Below are 19323 nucleotides of genomic sequence, written 5' to 3'. Positions count from 1 at the left end.
TGAAGACTACTTTTACAGCTCAGTCTGGATGGGAGTGCCAGAGAAACTTGTAAATGCTCTGCTGGACTTCCTTTTTGTATTTTCTAATCCATGATGTGAACTATTTGTTCCAGCCACTAGAAGAAGGTTTGGTTTGAGAGACTGCCAACTGGTGTTTGATAAGAGATAAGCACACTCTGTTGCCAGAACACTTACAGCGGGTGCTGCTATACACCTTTCCACCTTGGTTCAAACTTTTAAAAGAGACGCTCGGATCCCTACACTAACAAGCCTTGAACTCTGCAAAAGTTCCAACATTTTCAAACTGAACTCACAGGTAAGCCCATTGAAACTCAAACCGTCTTTGTGAAACATAGAATGATCCCACCCATAAAACCTTTTATTAAGCTTTGCTGAGCAAGATATGACACTAATAATGCCTCACATGTAAACCCATTGTGTCTTCAACAACGAGAGACTCTGTACCATAGCTCAGGCGACACGAGGGAAAAAAATAATGGGAAATCTGACCACTCAAAGGAATAAAGGTGCCATGACCAGAGTTATGGTTGCCAACATCTTTATGAGCACATGAAGTGATGGTCCTGCAGTATCTTTGAATGGATCACCTACCCTGTATAACAGAGAAACAGAAGCCTGTGAATTCTTGAGGAAAAACCAGTACCCTCATAAATAAACGTACAATGTAAGACAAAGATGCAAGAAACCATGGAAGGGGTCTGTGCTCTGAAGAAAACAACACACCAAAAAGTAGGGTTATTTGGACCTGCACTAAACGATTAGCTAAGATTATAGCGTCTTTCAGGTTTTTCCATTTTGCGTTGGATTTATCCTGGTGACATCAAAGAGAGGCAAAGATAAATGAGTCAGACTCACGTGTCTCCTGTGACCGCTGCTTTATGAGCCTCACTTCCCTTCCCACCAAGGGCACCGCTTTCAATGAATTTCTTGGCATTATCCCAGGCCCCACCAGCGGTGTTAAAAAAGAGTGCCATCAAAATGCCTGAAACTGTGGCAAACATGAGCATTGCAGCAACTGCTTTTGCTCCCAAGAGAGGCTGATCTGTGTACTGCCCAATAATTTTGAAAACAACGCCTGCATAAAACCAGTAGTTGAAGATCATGGAGATATCAGAACTATAGTATAAAACTATCAGAACAGGAAACATATACCTTTGTAAGACTAGAATATATCCAATCATACAAATTTAGATTTTTTGTTGTTCTAAAGTCCAAAAATCTACACAGAAAATAAAAAGAGAAAACGAAAGAGAAGAAAAAATAGTATAAAACTATAAGAACAACAACAGGAAACACATCAGCTAATTCAAGAGAGTCTCACAAAGCTGAAAACCATGCAGTCATTGATTTCATCTTAATGCAACCTAATTATGTCATCAGCACGCCAAGGCAGGGTGCAGGTCATATGAACAGCCAACCACTCCGATTCTCTACCACTATACAAAGACCCCATCACCCCCGGGTCTCTGTCCCCTCGCTTTGAATCCATCTTGAGTAATCCATTGCATCCGATACTGAGGAAAAACCTGTAAGGCCTGCAGTAGGTAGGAGACTCTGAGAGGAACTCCTATCCTGGAGAACTGCCAAAACCTGTGTGGAGGGTCTGTGGCATCTGGGATAGAGTCAAGCCTCTCCTGCCATGCCGTTGGGATGGCCTCTTCAACATCCTGCTGCTGGCCCCTCTAAAGTGGCAGGAGCGCTCAGCCTCTCCTCAGGCTTCTAGGGAAGCCAACTCCAAACCACAGGGATCTCACTGGCCCGTTGTCCCAATGTGCCAACCCAATGCCCTAGCATACGACCATCGTGGTCACAAACGTCCGGGTGCTGGACATCCTGCTCTGAGGGGTGCCTCGAATGAGGCTGCCATGAGAGATGCCACCACTCTCATCAAGCTCCACATTAGTGGTGACCCCGTCCTTGTGAGGGGCTGCTGTAAACATCCATTGGTCAGACTGCTACCATTGTCCTTCTGTGCGGTGAGTGCTCCTTATGAGCCCCTCTGATTAAAGAGCTTCCAAGGTTTAAAGCCTACAAGGTAGACCCCTGTAAATAAGCTTCCATAACACGGCTCTCCTCTACATCACTGGTTCAATCTGCCTCAGAAAGAACCACTGTCTTCCAGGCGACCCTGGCCCGAGTATTTTGTGTGCCATACGAGCTTGCCCAAGAAAATTGCACACCAAGCGCCTCAACTGCCCCATGGACCCCCTTTGAAAGCACCAGCATGATGTGATGAACTAGGCCGTTGCCAAGAGGACCTGCTTCACCACAATCTCTCCTTGCCAAAGAGCCTGCTGAGCTCCAAGAGAGGCACGTGCGCCGAACACACTAGCATTGGGAAAATCTGTTGAACTGCTGAAATATCCAATGTGACCTGACAGCCTTGGGATCTAGCCGTCTCCCCCGAGGGAATCCACACAAGCTAAGGCCAGTGCCCCACAACTAGAGCTCCTTGAAGACTATGCTAAAACTGACTAACTCATTCCAGTTGACCTTGGCACCCAAAGCCAAACAATGCACCTCCAAGCAGAGCCAAAGCTTCTTTAGGCCCTGGAGTGACCCCTCTACGAATAGCTATATCATCTACAAACTCCGAATCAAATAATCTGTCGTCCTATTGGATCGGAACCCAGACTGCTAGCACCTCCAAGATGTCCTCCTCTGCCTGAAACAGCTGCCAGTAAAAGGAGGTGATGACCTCTAGGATATCCCACAGGTCCGAGTGCAGCTGGCATCCCTCATCTCTCAACAGCCGGAAATAATACCTTGCCAAGCTACGGCCCGTGGTCTGAATCTGCCGTGTCATCCGGTCTCTGCACCCATCTCGCTTTGGAGTAAAAGTAGTTTACGCGCTGGATCTCTATCACCTTTAGGTCTAGCTTGGTGCTCTTGTATGTCTCCACAAGCCAATGAGAGACCAGCCCCGGCTCCATTAATTGCTCGATGGAGGCTAGGTCCCTCCTGTGTGTTATCTTGCTCTCGTGAAGGGACTACCTGCGCACTGGAGAGTCAGGCTATAATGTAATACAAATAGGAAGTGGTCCGACTTTGTTGTCCCAAACAAAATGCCTACTGAACCTCCCCTATGTATGGCCTAGGTAAATTCTTCTGGTCTCTCTCAGTAACCATCATGTTGACGCTACAAAAGCGAGAAATTGAGCTCCTTGGAAACCCTATAGACTCATCCTCTCACCAAAAGTCCTAGCCATTGATGGTAAAAATAAGTTGCTCCCACGTGCCCTGCTCCAAAGGCAGTCCCCCATCCTTCCCCAAGCTTGTCCTCCTCGTACTCCAAGTTATTGATGTCTCCTCTAACAATGCAAGAATCATATCTGAAAGACTCTTTGTCACCTACCTCTAAAAGGATGCTATCTGTTTGTCGACACACACATGCATAAACGTACCTCTAGTTAGGTATCTCCCATGCCCACTGCACGTCTCGCTATAGGCTCATCCTAATCATACACCTAGCTAGAGTAGAAAAACGTCCCTCGCATAGATCATGACGACCTAGACTTCCGGGACTAGACTCGCCTAGACTCAATCTCAAACCTGTCATCCCGTGGGAGTAAAGTCAACAATTCATCCTACTAGACCTCAATCCTGAAGGGAGAGAATACCTTTCTCCTTTGGGGTCCAGAGACCTACAGATTGTCAATAGAGAAAAGCTTTGCCCTGGCACGAAGAAAGAGAGAAGGAGATCCGGATGGATGATGGTGGCGAGGATGCTCCCATATGAGTCCCTCTTGGCTAGACTAAAGGGTCACCTTCTGAATTCCTTCCCTTTGTCAAGCAAAACCTACGCTTGCTCTAGCAAGAGAAAGAAAAGGGAAAAAGAAAAAGGAAGGTAGATACTCATATACATATGCATATATGCACACACACATGTATAAATACAAACAAACAAACAAACACACGCATGCAAGCACGTGCGCGCACACATATGTTCGTTTGTTAGGTGAGCATTTGTGTGTGTTTGTTTATATAAACAACACACAAGTGCACGTGTGCACGCTTCCACACACATGTTCGTTTGTTAGGTAAGCATTGGTGGAGCTAAGGGGGTCAACACTATTGCTTGCATTGCAATGCATGCAACAACAACAGTATTGGGGTTGGAGTTCAGATGCTGCTGCTTTCCAATAAGAATCTTGCTTTCACGAAGGCGATTGGCCTGACTCTCGACTTTAGTGACATGCCTGCAGGATTAGGGATCTGTTCATGGTGTTACTCATTGCTTGTAGAGGACAGCATGGTGATGTGGAGGAAGGTGGCTCCTTCACAGTCAGCGGAGGAGAAGACATCCTAAAGGCATTCTGAATTCCAAACAAAGCCAGAGTTTGCTGCTTCTGTCAGCATCTTGTCTTTGGACTCAGGAGCTGATTTCATAATCTCGACAGAGCAGGCTCCGTAGCTTATGGTGTGCTAATCACTGTTGCCTCTGCCTCGCCCCTGTTACATACGCCAGGGCAAGCATTCCTCTGCAGCAGGCTGAGGGTGGTCAAGTATGCCACGTGGCTCTCCAGGAGGAGTCATGAAAGCACTGACAGAGGCTTTCTCAAAACTCCCCACGCCCCCCCCCTCCGATGACACGGTCAAAGAGTGTGGGGTATCCTTAAGGGCTGCCTGTGGAATGCATGCAATGGATAAAATGCCTAGAGGAGACATTGGATGCTATTAACACTGAGAATTAAGGCCTAAAAAGGATGGTAGAGGAGCAGGCCTCAAGCCTCAAAGCCCTTCAGCAGCAGTCACATGCACACCACAGGTGGACTTGGAGGAAATTCAAACAGAGAATGCCGACCTGGAAAAAATGGTCGAGGACTGAGCTTCAAGCCTCAAAGCCCCTCTGCTTGAAAAACAGATTGCATGTGCACCACGAATGGATAGCTTGGAGAAAAATATGGAAGCATCATGTACAAAATGCGGATCTGAAAAGGAAAATTGAAGACCAAGCATCATGTATAAGGGCCCTTCAGCTTGAAGGCCAGGATTTAAGGGCAGACCCAATTCTACTAGATCACAAAACAATGGAGTTGCTGAGGGATGAGAATGCAGCACTTAAAGTTAGTTAGAACCAACCATGGACAAGCCTTGGAGGAATAGAAAAAATAGAGGCCAAAATGAAAGAAAAACTAGAAGAGCACACCAAGACGACCCAATCCTGGTCCCAAGAGCTTAAGGGGCAGCACCCTATGAAAATGATCCAAGAAACACTCGAGGAGGATACTACAAGAGGGGAAAAAAACATTAAATCTCGATCTGGTGAAGGTGACGACACGGTCAGCCCACTGGAAAAAGCCACAGTGCACACCACCTTCGGGGTGTGGATAAAATTCAGATTGTGAATGCATGGAGGGTGGGCAAGATGACGAGAGAAAAACCATCGAATGCCAAACTCAAGGATGCATCTATGAGACAGCAAGCCTTGGAAAAGAGAACATGCCTGAGGGGTACTATGGTCTTTATTAATGAGGACCTCCCACAAATGCAGGTAGAAAAACACAAAGAGGGCATAAAAAATGTGATGGAAGCCAGAGAAAAAGAAAAGTGGGCAGTCTATAGGGATGGAAGCGCCATCACCCAAATAGACTGATAAGGACACGCACTTTGTGGGCCCACGAGTGCTTTGTCTTTTGTTTCTTGGAATGGAAATGGGACCCTGTGGTCTTCCCCTGGGAACCTTGTGGGAGACCTTCCGGGGGAAGGATCCCATAGTGTACACCGAGACACACTAGAGCCCAGAGACGGGATTACCGACAGTTCATGGATGCACATGGCAGTCTGCATACAGGTCAGAGACCCGCACAAACGGAGGAGTACATGGATCAAGAGGGGAGGCGATTCCCTTCGGTTCCCATCTATAGGCGCACATCACAGTCACTAGTACAGATAAGCATGCCCGATCTATGTGGATCCGACTCAGGACCCCAGATCTGGGATGTATACATTGCAGCATGCTTCCTCACAGTCATCAGATTATGCTATAACAGCCTCGGGGAGACGACAGACATCCCCTTTCCAGTATTGCATGAGGACATTCAGAGATACAGACAGTAGGGGGAGGTCCTACTTATCATGTACTTCAATGCTAGGACCAGAGGCACACAGGCAGGGATCCTAGACTTTCAGAGAGATGCCATAGCACTACCACCTCCAGCCTGGAGAGTTCAGTCGCAGATGGAGGACACACATGGATCCTCCATCATCCAGTACAGGAGACATTTGCTGGATATGTCTACCCATCACCAATTAATCATATATATTGGATTACAGAGCTGGCCAAGCTCAAAGAGATATATGTATTGCCCACACGGAGGTGGTCACAGTGTAGTTGACTACATCATGGGATTTCATATCGCAGATCTCTGAGAGCTGGCCCAGCACAAAGAGATATACGTATTGCCCACATGGAGGTGGTCAGTGTAGTTGACTACATCATGGGATTTCATATCATAGATCTCTGTGACTTAATAGTCCACCCGCATATGCCAAGAGTCAATCATACCTCTTCCACATTACAACTTCGACCATTAATTAGATCACATTTACAGATCCACCTCTCATGCAGTACGGATGCCCATCGGCCAGCCTAGGACATCATATCACACTCTCCACATCCAGGTAGGATGCGAGATTGCAGCCACACGACATCGTACAGATTTGAGGCTCTGCACACTATACAACACACAGCAGCTGAAGACTGAGGAGCATGCCTTGACATGATGCTCCCGATACTATGAGATCCGAGGGACGTACCATTGCCTTTTTGTCGAGGGGTTTTAACTGACATGATTCGATCCATTGACTACCCAGATCTGCACTCTTTGTCCACGCTCATAAGACATACTACGCCACACAGCCCCGAACAGCAAGAGATCACAGACTTCTTCTTCATAGGAGAAGAAAAGACCCAGAGATGCCGCGATCATGGCCTCGACTTTCAGATACGTTAGGTTAGTAGGAGGTTGGATACAGGCCCTGCGAACACAAGACCTGTTCGGGGTACCATCATAGCAGCCGTCGCCCCCAAGTATGCTCTGCAGAGAGAAGAGAAGATGCCCCAACAACAAATGTATGATATGTTCCAAAGACATCAACACTCTCGATAAGATCATTGTCAGGCCCACAATAGAGCTCAAATCACACCCCTCAAATCACACACCTACATAAGATCATTGTCAAATCACTCTCAAATTCATGACATGAGAAGATTTACTCCCGACTTATAGAGCACTCTCTCTAGTCCGTGATATTCACTCTAGCTTTTGTGTATCCGTTCCTCAGTAGTTTTTTCTTTGGAGGTGTGCTAAACACCTGTAGTTCCCACCATGGGGGTGTATTTCTCATCATGGATTTTGGCTCCTTGGTCTCATAGGGTTTTTTGCTCTTTGCAGATGTCTCTCTCTCTCCGTGCGTGCGTGTGTGGGTGTGTGTGGGTGTGTGGGAGGAGCGATGGTGAGCTCAGCCTCTCCCCCACCCGTCCTTGTACCTTGCTCGCAGCCTGCTGCTGCTGCTCCGCCTGCATCTGTACCCCCTCTGTCAGCCCCCGTACACCCTCTGCCTAATTCTGTACCAGGCCCGCTGCTGCCTGTACCTTCTGCGCAGCAACCTCTGCACAGGCCGTCCCCATCCGTACCATCTTTGCCTGTCCCCTCGGTGTTCTCCTTTGCTCTTGCCCCTGTGTAGGCCGTGTAGGCTGTACGGTCGTCAGTACAGTTTCCTTCATCCGTACCTGCTCCCATGTCCGAACAGCCGGGTTTTGTACAGTCTCTTCCTGATGTCTCTTCCTCCCCTCTTCTTGTCGCTCTGACATATGGCTCCTTCGTTTTCTCAGCTTCAGCCCCCCCTTCTGCCTCTGCTCCTCCTGCACGTGTCTTCTTTCGACGGAAGCGTGGTGGTTTGCCTCCCTCCACTTTGGTTAAATCGGCAAAGCTGGATATTGCGGATGGTCCTTCATCTTCCCTCCAGCTGGACCTTCTTCGCCAGATGTGCTTTGCTTCTGTCACAGATGTTCCTTTGTTGGGTTCACCGCTTGGTTGTTCTTTGGATTCTACCCTTCTGGTTTGCGGTCTTCTACAGCCTCAACAGTTTGGGGTCTGTCTCTACTTTATGGGTAGGGTTTTATTTGCAACTCAACTTCGTCGTTGGGCTGAAGTTGCAGTGGGTCAGGATTTCCTTTCCTCCTTTGTCTTTCTGGGCAAAGGTTTTTATTATGCTCACTGCTCTTCGCCTAATGTGGTGGAGCGACTTGTCTCAGTTGTGCTGGTATTCATGGGGCTGGTTTCTTTGCTTATGTGATGCCCTGGGATCTGCTTTTTGATCCGTCTGTCTCTCTTCCGACTCACTGTCCGGTCTGTATTACCCTCAAAGCGTTGCCGCTGCCTCTTCTTCTTCCTACTCTTGCAGCGCTTTTGGGGAGGCCTCTACATGTTCCGAGACACAAGTTTCTGCAGGCTACCCGGGATATTCGCCTTTGTATTTTATGGGATATGATGCAGCCCGTGCCCTCTGCTCTGGATCTTGATTTGGGATTTGCCCATCTGATGCGCATCAGGCTGCATTTTGCCTCTTTTCCTACAACATGTTATCGGTGCCGGCAGGTTGGTCATTTTGTACGTGCTTGCCCTTTTGCTTCAATGTCCGCTCTTCCTACTACTCCTTCCACTGTGAAGGTTACTCTTCCTTCTCCTCCGTTTTCTACTAAGGCTTTACTCGATAAGCCTTCTTTTACTGCTCCAAAGCATTACTGGAGGAAGGTAGAAAAATCACAAGCCAATCTTTCTCTTGTTGAAGAAGTTTAATATCCGACTCCTGTTGAGCATTATCAGCCTCCTCCTCAAGATACGGATGTGCCCCTTGCAGAGGGAATCATGCAAGATGCTGCACATGCTCTTTCTCAGGTTGATCCTCGAAGTGAAGCTGAAATGCTGAGTCTTGCTTTATCAGATGCAGCACTTTCGTCGGAGGATACAGATGTTGATCTAGCTCCTTTGCCTCTGATGCCTGTGCCCGAGTCTTCTTCTGTTCGGGATGCAAAAGTGTCTTTTTTACTGGAATCTTTTCATCCCATGTTACAACAAGTTGTTGACCCTGTGATTCAGAAATTTCGGGTGCCGGCGATTTTGACCCTATATCAAGAAGAATCACAAGGACAAAAAACAGCTTATTTTTATTGATGGTGTGGTTTCATCACTGCATCAGTTTTTACAGAGCAATAATTTGAAGCTAGAGGATGCTGTGTTTGATCCAACTTAATATGTAACTTTTTACTTGGCTGCCTCATGACTTTTGCTCTGAGGCTTTACTTGTAAAATTTTTCCTTGTACTTATTGGTGGGTTTTTACCTCTTTTAATGTTTCCCACACAAAATATAAGATTTCACCCAAAAAAAAAGAAGAAAAACTTTCTCACTGAATGTAAGGGATCACTATTAGTTGATAGTGATCCCCATAGATCCTGAAGAATCTCATGTGGACTTTACTACAATCATATCATATCATCTCTCCCCCCCTCTCTCTCTCTCTTGAGTATGGGCTGGCGCAGCGAGGGAATGGAATGGATAGAAACATGGGGTATGACAGCCAGTGATTTACCAGATCAATGTGAAATAAGGGAGATTGTGACGCAAAAAATGTTACAAAAACTCTGGCAAAACCCGGGGACAAAAATGCAGTTTTATAAACAGGAACTTTACTCAATGGACAGCCATGGAATGCAGAAATACCTCAGGGAAGATGTATTAACATTTAAAAGGCATCTTATTTGCAAAATCAGAACTAGCTCACATGATCTCGAGGTACAGCGGGGTAGATGGGCAAGACCACGGATTCCTAGAGAGGAAAGAAGGCTGGGTGCAGCAAAAAGCTTAGTTTTCTTCCACCTCATAAATCAACCATCCATCCTAAATAATGGGTGCACTCCCTTCTCAAGCACTATATTCTAATTCAAGGTGTTTTTCTCTACATAAAAGACTTAGCTTTCTTCTACCTTGTAAATCAACCATCCATCCTAGATACCTGATAAAAAATACGATTGCACTCCCTTCTCAAGCACTACAACCATGTTCCATATTGAAAAACCCTCATCTCAAATATACAAGCCTCCTCTTCTGTGTAAAAGAATTTTCATCCTCTTCTCCTGCGTGAAAGATTCTATTGCCATATGTGATGTCTAGACTCCCAGTAAAAACGACCACTGAAAAATTGGATGAAAAACCAATTGCTTGAGGTTTTGATAGGAACAGTTTGGATTCTTAGCATTGCACCACACAAAACAAAGAGGCAAAGGACGGGAAAAATAAGCGCTGGGTTTCCATCATCAAGGATGCCGCAGCATGTTCCTATGCTTAGAGCAAGGGACGAGCATTTTCTGAGAGAAATCTTCCGAGCGTCCGAGCGAAGGAAAAAAAAAGCTTCCAAGTATGCATAAATATGGCAAAAATCGATTAGAAGAAAACATAGTTTCACTTAGAAATATGCAAAGTATTATAGCTATGCCTATTTTATACAAAAATCTTTAGGTGAATCTATAGGAATGGTGAGAGCATAATGGGATGGCTTTTGAAGAAACCCACATGTAGAATAGACTTCTCTATGAAAATTCCCTTATGATCCTTCTTACAACTTTTACTTAATAGGGGGTGACATTGAAAACCCTCTCTCAACCTATCTTCATGAAAGAGTTTCTTTAAAGAAAACTCATTGAAGCAAGCCATCCAGGTAGTTTCGCCAGCGAAACCCCTTCGAAGCAAGTCTCCCAAGGTAGTTTCGCTGGCGAAACTACCTTGGACAGCACTTTTAAAAGTGACAACTTTCATATCCAATGTCCAAATATAGTCATTCAACCACTCAAATTGATCGGAACACCCCATTTGAGCACATCTATGGAGTTATATTTTGGAAAATCTTTCATATATAGTATTAAATATTACATGTATTTTATGAGAGTGATATATAAGCCCAAGTTAATACTTATTTATAGTAATTTAAACTTCTTTAGAAACATGTCCATAAATATGCTATAAAAACACTAAAAAGATATTGCCATATGATATAAATGTGTTAATAAGTAATTATATATGCATAGTATTATTACATTGAGAGTGATTATGAGGAATGTTTCTTAAAGGAATCAACACTTTTTTAAGGTAATAACAGGGGTACAAAGGGATGTCTCTAAATAAGAAAATTATGTTGTGTAAAAATGAATGAGTGACTAGTCTGTATATTTTTATGATAAAGGGATCTAGTTCTAGTGAAAATAAAAGTGTAAAAACCAACCATGTTTCCTAAAGAAAAACATTTTTAAAAATCTCTTGAAAAACACGCTCGGATAAACCTGCTCATAGGTTTTTGCTCGTAAAATTGACGCATCCCTTAGAGCACAAGTAAACCATAAATTTGATATACATTCAAAAGAATAGATGGCCTGCTTTACCTATTGCTACTGGAGAGACCACAGCTAGCGCTCCAGGCTTAATCATTTCGCGTAGAGCTGCTGATGCTACAATAGACACACAGCGACCATAGTCTGGCTTGTCTTGATAACTCTGCACACGTTTCCCAACATGCATTAGAAGGAATCCTTCTCAACCAGAATGCGTATTATAGGAACCTTATGGAGTAAGGGGAAGGAAATAAGTTTTGTGCAATCTACATGCAGTGCTGCATCAGTTATTTCCTTATGTCATAAAAATTTGACGACATGTTTCTAGTCTAAACAGCCACAAGTGTTCGTATGACATAGCTTACCATGATACCAGGGCGTTCTATGAATTGCCTCCGAACTTCATTCACGACCTCTTGTGCAGTTCGACCAACCGCAACACATGCCCATGCACTAAAAAGATAAATCAACATTGAGCCAAGAAGACCTCCAATAAAGACTTCGGGGATGGCAATATCAACCTGCTCAATAAAAATCCACATACTCTATATTTTTAGTACATTTGAAACAGACTGTTCATCAAATCCACTATAAAAAGACAGGCCACTACATCAATTAATATGTGAGAGAGAAAACACACAATCCCCATGAAAATGCAAGATTGTCCTTTCAGACAGCATCAAAATGTCAGCCATTTGGAGTGCTTCTCATGTTTAAGGAACAACAGAGAAGGACCCAAATGGCAGATTGTCTGTCCATCATATTTTTTAAGGTTCCAAAGTTAGACAGTTCAGTTCATCCATAAACTCAAGTGACAGTTCAATGTACCTCCAAGACAGGACTGACACCATACTATGTATATATTGAGTTCATCCTTAAACTTCAATTGATGGTTCAATCTTCCTCCAGAACAGCAACAACTTAATACAACACACACATACACATGCACACGTGTGTGTGGTATTAAGTTGGTACTGTCCTGGAGGTAGATTGACCACACTTCTTTTTTTGGCGGGGTGAAATCCATATGTTGTTACAAGAGGCTGTCCCCAAAGTGGAGATCAGAAAATTTCATCGTACGACAAGCGTAATCTATCTGACGAACAGACATGCAATCATAAAGAGATTGCCAAAGCGACGTCCGGAAATAGTAGTACATGGAAGAAGTAGGCTCTCTAAAGACTCGATGGTTGCTATCTTTCCATAGAGTCCAGTGTCACCGAGACGTGAAAAGTGATGTAAAGTATCTTTGTAACTCAACACACGCTTGATCCGGGTTTAACCATGGTTAAGTCTAGTAATGGTTTGGCCGTGAGGAGAGGAAGTGCACACTTCCTAGAAGTTCCTAGGGGCAAAGTCTAGGTGCACCACTAGGTCCTAGGGGCAAGGCATAGGCACTAGAGAGGGGTCTAAAAGTTGGGCCTAGGGACAACCAACGTTGTCCTTGGTCAGGTAGCTTAGAGCTTTAATGAAGGGCCAAGTGTCATGCATGTAGGTGCATGCCCTTCTACCACTTCTACCACTACGATCTCTCTCCCCTCACCCTCGCGGAGCATTCCAGGCCTAGCAGAAGCTCCCTACACAGATTTGAACGTCAGGCTCAGGTTTTCTCCTGCTCTTTTTGCTATTGGGTGCACTCCTCACGTTTTGGGTGGCTCCTCCCTCTTTTTCGCTGCTGCACACAGCCCAATGCTGCAGGCTCGAGTCTAGAGGCAGCTGTACGGTTGTCGTGCAAGTTGTATGGGCAGAAAAAAGATCCCCTCCGTGGATGAATGCCAAAGATCCAAAAAGCTTGCCAAAGCAAGCTATGGGAAAGTGTGCTTGGAGGCGCTGCCTATGTGCCAAGAGTAGGCCAAAAGGAATAACACCTAGCATCACTCGCCATAGAAAAACCTGCTCATGAAGAGGAAGTTCTAGTACCAGCGCTGCTGCAATCTTTTACGCCACCATTTGGCATTACGATTCATAGACCAAAGCTGATTCCCCTAATGTGACAACAGCCAAGGAGGAGGCATCAAAACCCAATATAAACCAGGCACCAAGATATCGTCCAGGCGTAAGGGGTGGGTAGCAAAACCATGGCGATGTAAGGTCCAATCAGTAAGACGATACATAAGCTCTAGCCTAGGCAATGGTAAAAAGTCATGACGCATCTGAGAAGTATAGTGCCAAAGAGGTCTATAATGCATGCCGATTCCACATTGTCTGGCCGCCAAAGGAAAGGGCAATAAAGTACCATCATCAGGAAGCACATCATTAACCAAAGCAATCCCTTTCAATGAAAGAAAATATGGGCATCTGGGTTCCTACAAAGCAAGGGGTGACCAGTGCAGACTCTCAACATGCAAGGAATTCCCATCCAAAGAGTCACGACCATGCCATTTTGAGATGTGAAAGAAGACTTCCCTCAATGCCTGGCTTCTCTGTTGCAAAAAATTGCAGGTTCTTTGGGCAAGGTGGTGTGTCCACCACGGCCAAACGGTGGTGTGTCCACCACGACCAAATGGCAACTCTAATAGATTTTGTATTTTGTGACAAACTGATAACAAGGTGGTGTGTCCACCACGGCCAAATGGCAACTCTAATAGATTTTGTATTTTGTGACAAACTGATAACTCAATTCCAGAATCTTCTGTTGTTACTGTCAACAATGTTACCATGGGAAGTGCTTCCTATAAGCTTAAATGGGGATTACTTGCAGGAGCTTGCTTTGAATGCAAGAAGTTTAGACACATGGCTTTGCAATGCCCTCTGGTTTTATACAAAATACCTCCAGATGCTATGCCTGCTCAAATGCATCCTAAGGATTCTCATGGCTCTTCTTTGGTTAAAAATAAGCCAAACAAGCCTCCTACTGCAGCCCAGGATAAGGGAAAATCTCCGGTCGTGTCGAACGGAAATGCCTCTTCTTTGATACCTTCTACTTCTCAATCGAAAGTAAAGGAAAAGACTTTGCAGGACGCTTGGCATAGTCCAAGAAAAACTGAGACATCATGGAGACCTCTCCCTCCTTGGACATGGAATGGTTCATCTTCAAATGGTCATTCTTCTCAAGAAAATTCGAAATTGGTATTACATGGCCTGCTGTGACAGCAAGTCGGACCCGCTTTATCTGGTTCATAGTGATGTTTGTGAACCCATGAGGGTTGCAGCTCTTGGGGGCTTCTACTATTTTGTCACTTTCATTGATGACTTCACCAAGTACACTTGGATTTTCGCCTTGAAATCCAAATCTGAAGTTTCTTCATGCTTCAAGCACTTTATTGCCTTGGTTGAGAATGAGAGTGGGCTGCATATTCCTCATCTTAATATAGATAGAGGGGGTGAATACATGTCAAAGGAGTTTGCTGTTTTTTTGGCTTCCCGTGGCATACATCATCGAGACTTTTGCTCCCACTTCCAGGATCACTACTATTTGCATTGTTATTGCCTTTGCTGCCCACTTTCATCGGAAGATACATCAGCTTGATATCAAGACAGTTTTTCTTCATGGGCATTTGCAGGAAGAGGTCTATGTTTCCCAACCTCCCGGCTTTGAGTTGAAGGTTCTGAAAAAAAGGTATGCCGCTTGAAAAAGGCCCTCTATGGATTGAAGCAGGCACCTCGGGCTTGGTATTCCAGGATTCATACTCATTTGCTCACACTTGGCTTTCAGAACAGCCCTACGGAGGCTACCCTTTACATCCACAAGCGTGGGATAGATTTGCTGATTTTAGTCCTTTATGTGGATGACATGCTTGTGACATAGACACATGCTCAACATATTACAGATTTTAAGCTTGATTTGCAAAAAACATTTGCTATGTCTGATCTTGGTCTTTTTTGGTCTTTTGCACTACTATCTGGGCATCCAATTTACTAGCAGTGAGGGGGGCATTTTGATGTCACAATCCAAATACATTGGACAGCTTTTGCAGCATTTTCAGTTTGAGGATTGCAAACCAGTATCCACACCATTAGAGCTTGGTTTTCAATTCTCTTCTGAGGATGGCAGCGGTACATGTGATGTCACTCTCTATCAGCAGGCAATTGATTGTTTGATTTACCTATGCCATACAAGACCTGATCTACAGTATGTTGTCTCACAGTTGAGCAGATATATGCACAGCCCATCTATGCATCATTGGCATGCCGTGGAGCGTGTTTTCAAAAATATCTCAAAGACACACAGCATTTTTCTAGGAACTCATCGAGGTCTTGTAGGTGAGGTGAAGTTGTAGTTGAGGGTGGCAAGGGAGGCTAGGAGGAGAAAGGAAGCAGGAGAGGCTAGGGGGAAAGAGCACGCGAGGGTAGTGAGCTAGAATTCACTAATAGTGATTGGGTTGGTCGTTCAGACACTCGTATGTCACACAATGGCAACTATTTTATGCTTGGTACTTCATGTGTTTCTTGGTTCAGCAAGAAGCAGAGTACAGTTGTACTTCTAGCTGTGAAGCTAAAGTACATAGCAGCTTTTACAGCTACAGTGGAATGTGTTTGGCTTCGGAAGCTACTTACAGATTTTTACGCATGTCAGAGTGCTCCTAACGTTATCTTCACTGATAGTCAGAGTGCTTTGGTTGTTGCACGGAATCCTGTTTTCCATGCTCGCACAAAGCATATTCGGGTTCACTATCACTATGTCAGAGAGTGATTATCAACAGGTAATATTAGGTTGCCTAATGCTCCCACTGAAGACAACTTGGCAAATCTTTTTACGAAGGCTCTACCTCGACCTAAGTTTGAGGCTTTTCAACGAGCTTTAAACTTAGTACCTTTTGTAACTTGATCTATTGTACTTTGTACAATCATAGGTTGCTATGACCCTACAGGACGAACATGTGTAACCATGACATTAGATATCTAGGTATCCTAAGCCATGTCCACGATACTTCCGCCCATACCATGGAGGGGTGTGTGTAGGCCATTCTATGGGCTATCCATAAGTGCCACTTATTCCTTGATATGTGCCTTGTAAGCCTAGTTATAGTCAGTTAGGACTATTGGTACAGTTAGTACATGTACCACCTAGGTCAGTTAGGATAGTTAGCCCTAGGGTTTTGTTATGTTGGCTCCCCCTTGAGCCTCCACACTTGCACTTGCAGCATTTTCAATATAACAGCTCGTTTTTTGCTTCCTTCCGTTCATTTCTAAGCTTCCATTGCTTGCCATAGCCAACATCACTGTTGAATTCTTCTTAGCATATTGGAATCTCCTCAAGTCTCCTTGCTACAAATCATAAATAGTGCTTGGCAAAATCTTTACATGCCGGATTCTTGGAAGAAAGGGCTTGTAAAGCTTCTGCCTAAGAAGCCAATCAATGAATCTTTGGCTGATTGGAGACCTATCCCTCTGATGCATGTTATTTATAAGATCATTAACAAAATGGTGGTTCATCGTATCAAAGAATATTTGCATGATGTCCTTCATCCAGCGCAATATGGTTTTATTCCTCATAGGCATATCACTGACAATATTGCCTATAATGGGATTAAGTATGCCAAGTATACATTGCAGGATATTCTCTTGTTGCAAGTAGATATTGTAAAGGCTTTGGACACTATCCAATGGGATTTTATAGCTCAGACCATGCAAGCTTTGGGTCTTGGTCAAAAATTATAGCATATCATCTCTTGGCTCTACAGTGACAGCAAAGCTGCATGCATCTTGTCGAGGCATATTTCTGAACCTTGGACACTCCGTTGAGCAGTTTGCCAAGGTTGTCCTCTTAGTGCTATTCATTATGCTATAGCCACACATCCTATGCTTCATTATATTGATCATTTATTGGCGACTGGCATGTTACATAGCTCACACATACCTGAAAGTCGCCCTCTGGTTGCTGGGGCTTATGCATATGACTCTTTTTTTGTACCACGAAATACTGAAAGGGACCTTGCTTCGCTTACGCAGGCTCTCTCACTATATGGGCTGGCTGCTTGCCTTCATGTCCATTCTCAGAAATCTTGATTGTTGCCTTTGCATTCTCAAGATTGGCATAGTCTCATATGGCTAGGGGAAATTGTCCCACCCATTCAACTAGTACGCCATCTTGGTTATCCTCTAGGTTGGACAATTACCCTCTGGGAAACTGTCCCGCCCACTCAACTGGTACACCATCTTGGTTATCCTCTGGGTTGGACAATTACCATCGTCAACAGATTCATTGGGTTCTTGCAAAAGTAAAGAAAAAGCTGGACTATTGGAAGTTAGCTACTTGGCCTTTGCATGTCCAGCTCATAATCGTTCAATCTATTTTAGTGCCCTACATTCAATTTAATCTGCCATTGACATTTTCTACCAAAGGAGATCTTACATCCTTTATGTCCACCATCATGGAAATTTTTTCGCATTCAAAGCAGGAAAAGCTTGTGCTTGCTTCCAGTACAGCAGTTATGTTCACCAAACCATCACTGAACGTTGAAAATGGTGTGATAATATCAATTTCATGAGCAAAATGCGACTTCCTAGCACAAACTTGCATGTGCATATTCTGGCTCATAAGGGAAAAATGATGCTACAATTCCAACATGGTGATCACCCTTGGGCTGCTATGATGCGCTTCTTGCTTCTTCAAATTACCACTCCTGCTTTTGGCTATTGGAAACCTACTCAGAGGGATTTTCTGTTGGGCAGTATTAAAGGCAAGGTCAAAGGTTGCTCTCTCGTCTCTCAAATGTTTTTGGATTGAAAACATACTCTCACATTTGGCTTGCCATGGTCGTGCCTCTTTGCAAGGTAACTCTTTGAGAGCTGAGAGCATCCACTGATCACGGGTTTTTTCTCCTCCAGTGGCTTTGCACGAGCCCAAACGCTCATATTTTCTTAATTCAAAAGGAAACTCCTCTGTGGCATACCTAGATGAATCCAAGAACTTTCCCCAATTCATCCTCTAAAAACACAACATAGTCTCACGATAGTCACTCGTAAGATTGAAAACCATAAACTCCATCATGCATAGCAGGGACTAGCTACTATGACATCCCCACTGACATCATCAATGCCCAACAGTGGGTGTAGACCATAGTATAAAAAACTCATCTCACACATACAAATCCACACACCCACACATACTTGAGCATCCATTTATACAAAGTCTTCGTACTGAATTTCTGTCGGCACTTTGGAGGTGAAGGGCAGATGTCATTCATAATGATGGCACTCTTCTATCCTTTCCTTTGGCTGCTGAAAAATATGGTTTAGGAATGCATTATCGTCCCGTATAACAAGCCATTACTCGGATGCTTCAGTCTTTTCAGCCAGTATTGCCTTTAGAACTTCAAGATAGGCTTGAGGATTGGACTCTTCTTCCAGCACACTAGTCCATTCATCCTTTGAAGTTGTCTCATATTATCGTGTCATCTTTATATAAGATTCTATGTTTTCTCCTTTTGTTTTCTTTCGCCGTTCTTTGCAATAATCACTCTTTGATTGTCTGCAAACTCACTACAGAGACTACAATGTATATTTGTCCTACATGGAAATTTTCGCTTTATGTATTTTTTCAGCTTCCCAGTTTTGGGATAGCTACCTTGTAATCTTACGCATTCAAAGTTTTCACCCCCCCCAAAAAAAATGTGTGTGTGTGTAAGAGAGAGAGAGAGAGACATTGTATACAATCTCATAAACTCAGAACTTTTTAAAAAATGATGGGAAGAAACAAGAGACTAGTAGAGAGACCATAAAAGAAGACGACAAAGGAGAAGCAACATTAGAAGAAGAAGAAACCCAATCACCAAGGACAAAACAGTAAAGAACATGAAAAAGTAGCAAGAAATCTAATTACTAGACAATATACCTTTGTAGAACTAGAATATGTCCAATCATACAAATTTAGATTTTTTGTTGTTCTAAATACCAAAAATCTACACAAAAATTAAAAGAGAAAATGAAAGAGAAGAAAAAAGAGGTAAACAAAAACTTTTATGAAAAACA

At 44.1% G+C, this 19323-nt stretch overlaps 1 protein-coding gene across 2 annotated transcripts in view; it reads right to left on the bottom strand.

Moving 5' to 3' along the window:
* Nucleotides 1-400: 400 nt before the first annotated feature.
* The window catches only part of LOC147883732 (pyrophosphate-energized membrane proton pump 2-like), a 78805-nt gene continuing 59882 nt past the window's right edge, over nt 401-19323 (bottom strand). For both annotated transcript variants that reach the window (XM_087399142.1, XM_087399143.1), the window contains exons 13-16: nt 11775-11930; nt 11461-11572; nt 877-1096; nt 401-613 (exon numbers count right to left, since the gene is read on the bottom strand). In XM_087399142.1, coding sequence (XP_087255268.1) covers nt 514-613; nt 877-1096; nt 11461-11572; nt 11775-11930 — 588 coding nt within the window. In that variant the 3' untranslated portion in view covers nt 401-513. The remainder of the gene's footprint in view (nt 614-876; nt 1097-11460; nt 11573-11774; nt 11931-19323) is intronic.

Source organism: Dipteris shenzhenensis, chromosome 27 (assembly GCF_047967505.1).
Source record: "Dipteris shenzhenensis isolate YYH24624 ecotype China chromosome 27, Dip_SZ_1.0, whole genome shotgun sequence".
Lineage (NCBI taxonomy): Eukaryota > Viridiplantae > Streptophyta > Polypodiopsida > Gleicheniales > Dipteridaceae > Dipteris > Dipteris shenzhenensis.
Note: the sequence above shows the minus strand (reverse complement) of the source record. Positions and strands in the feature narration are given on the sequence as shown.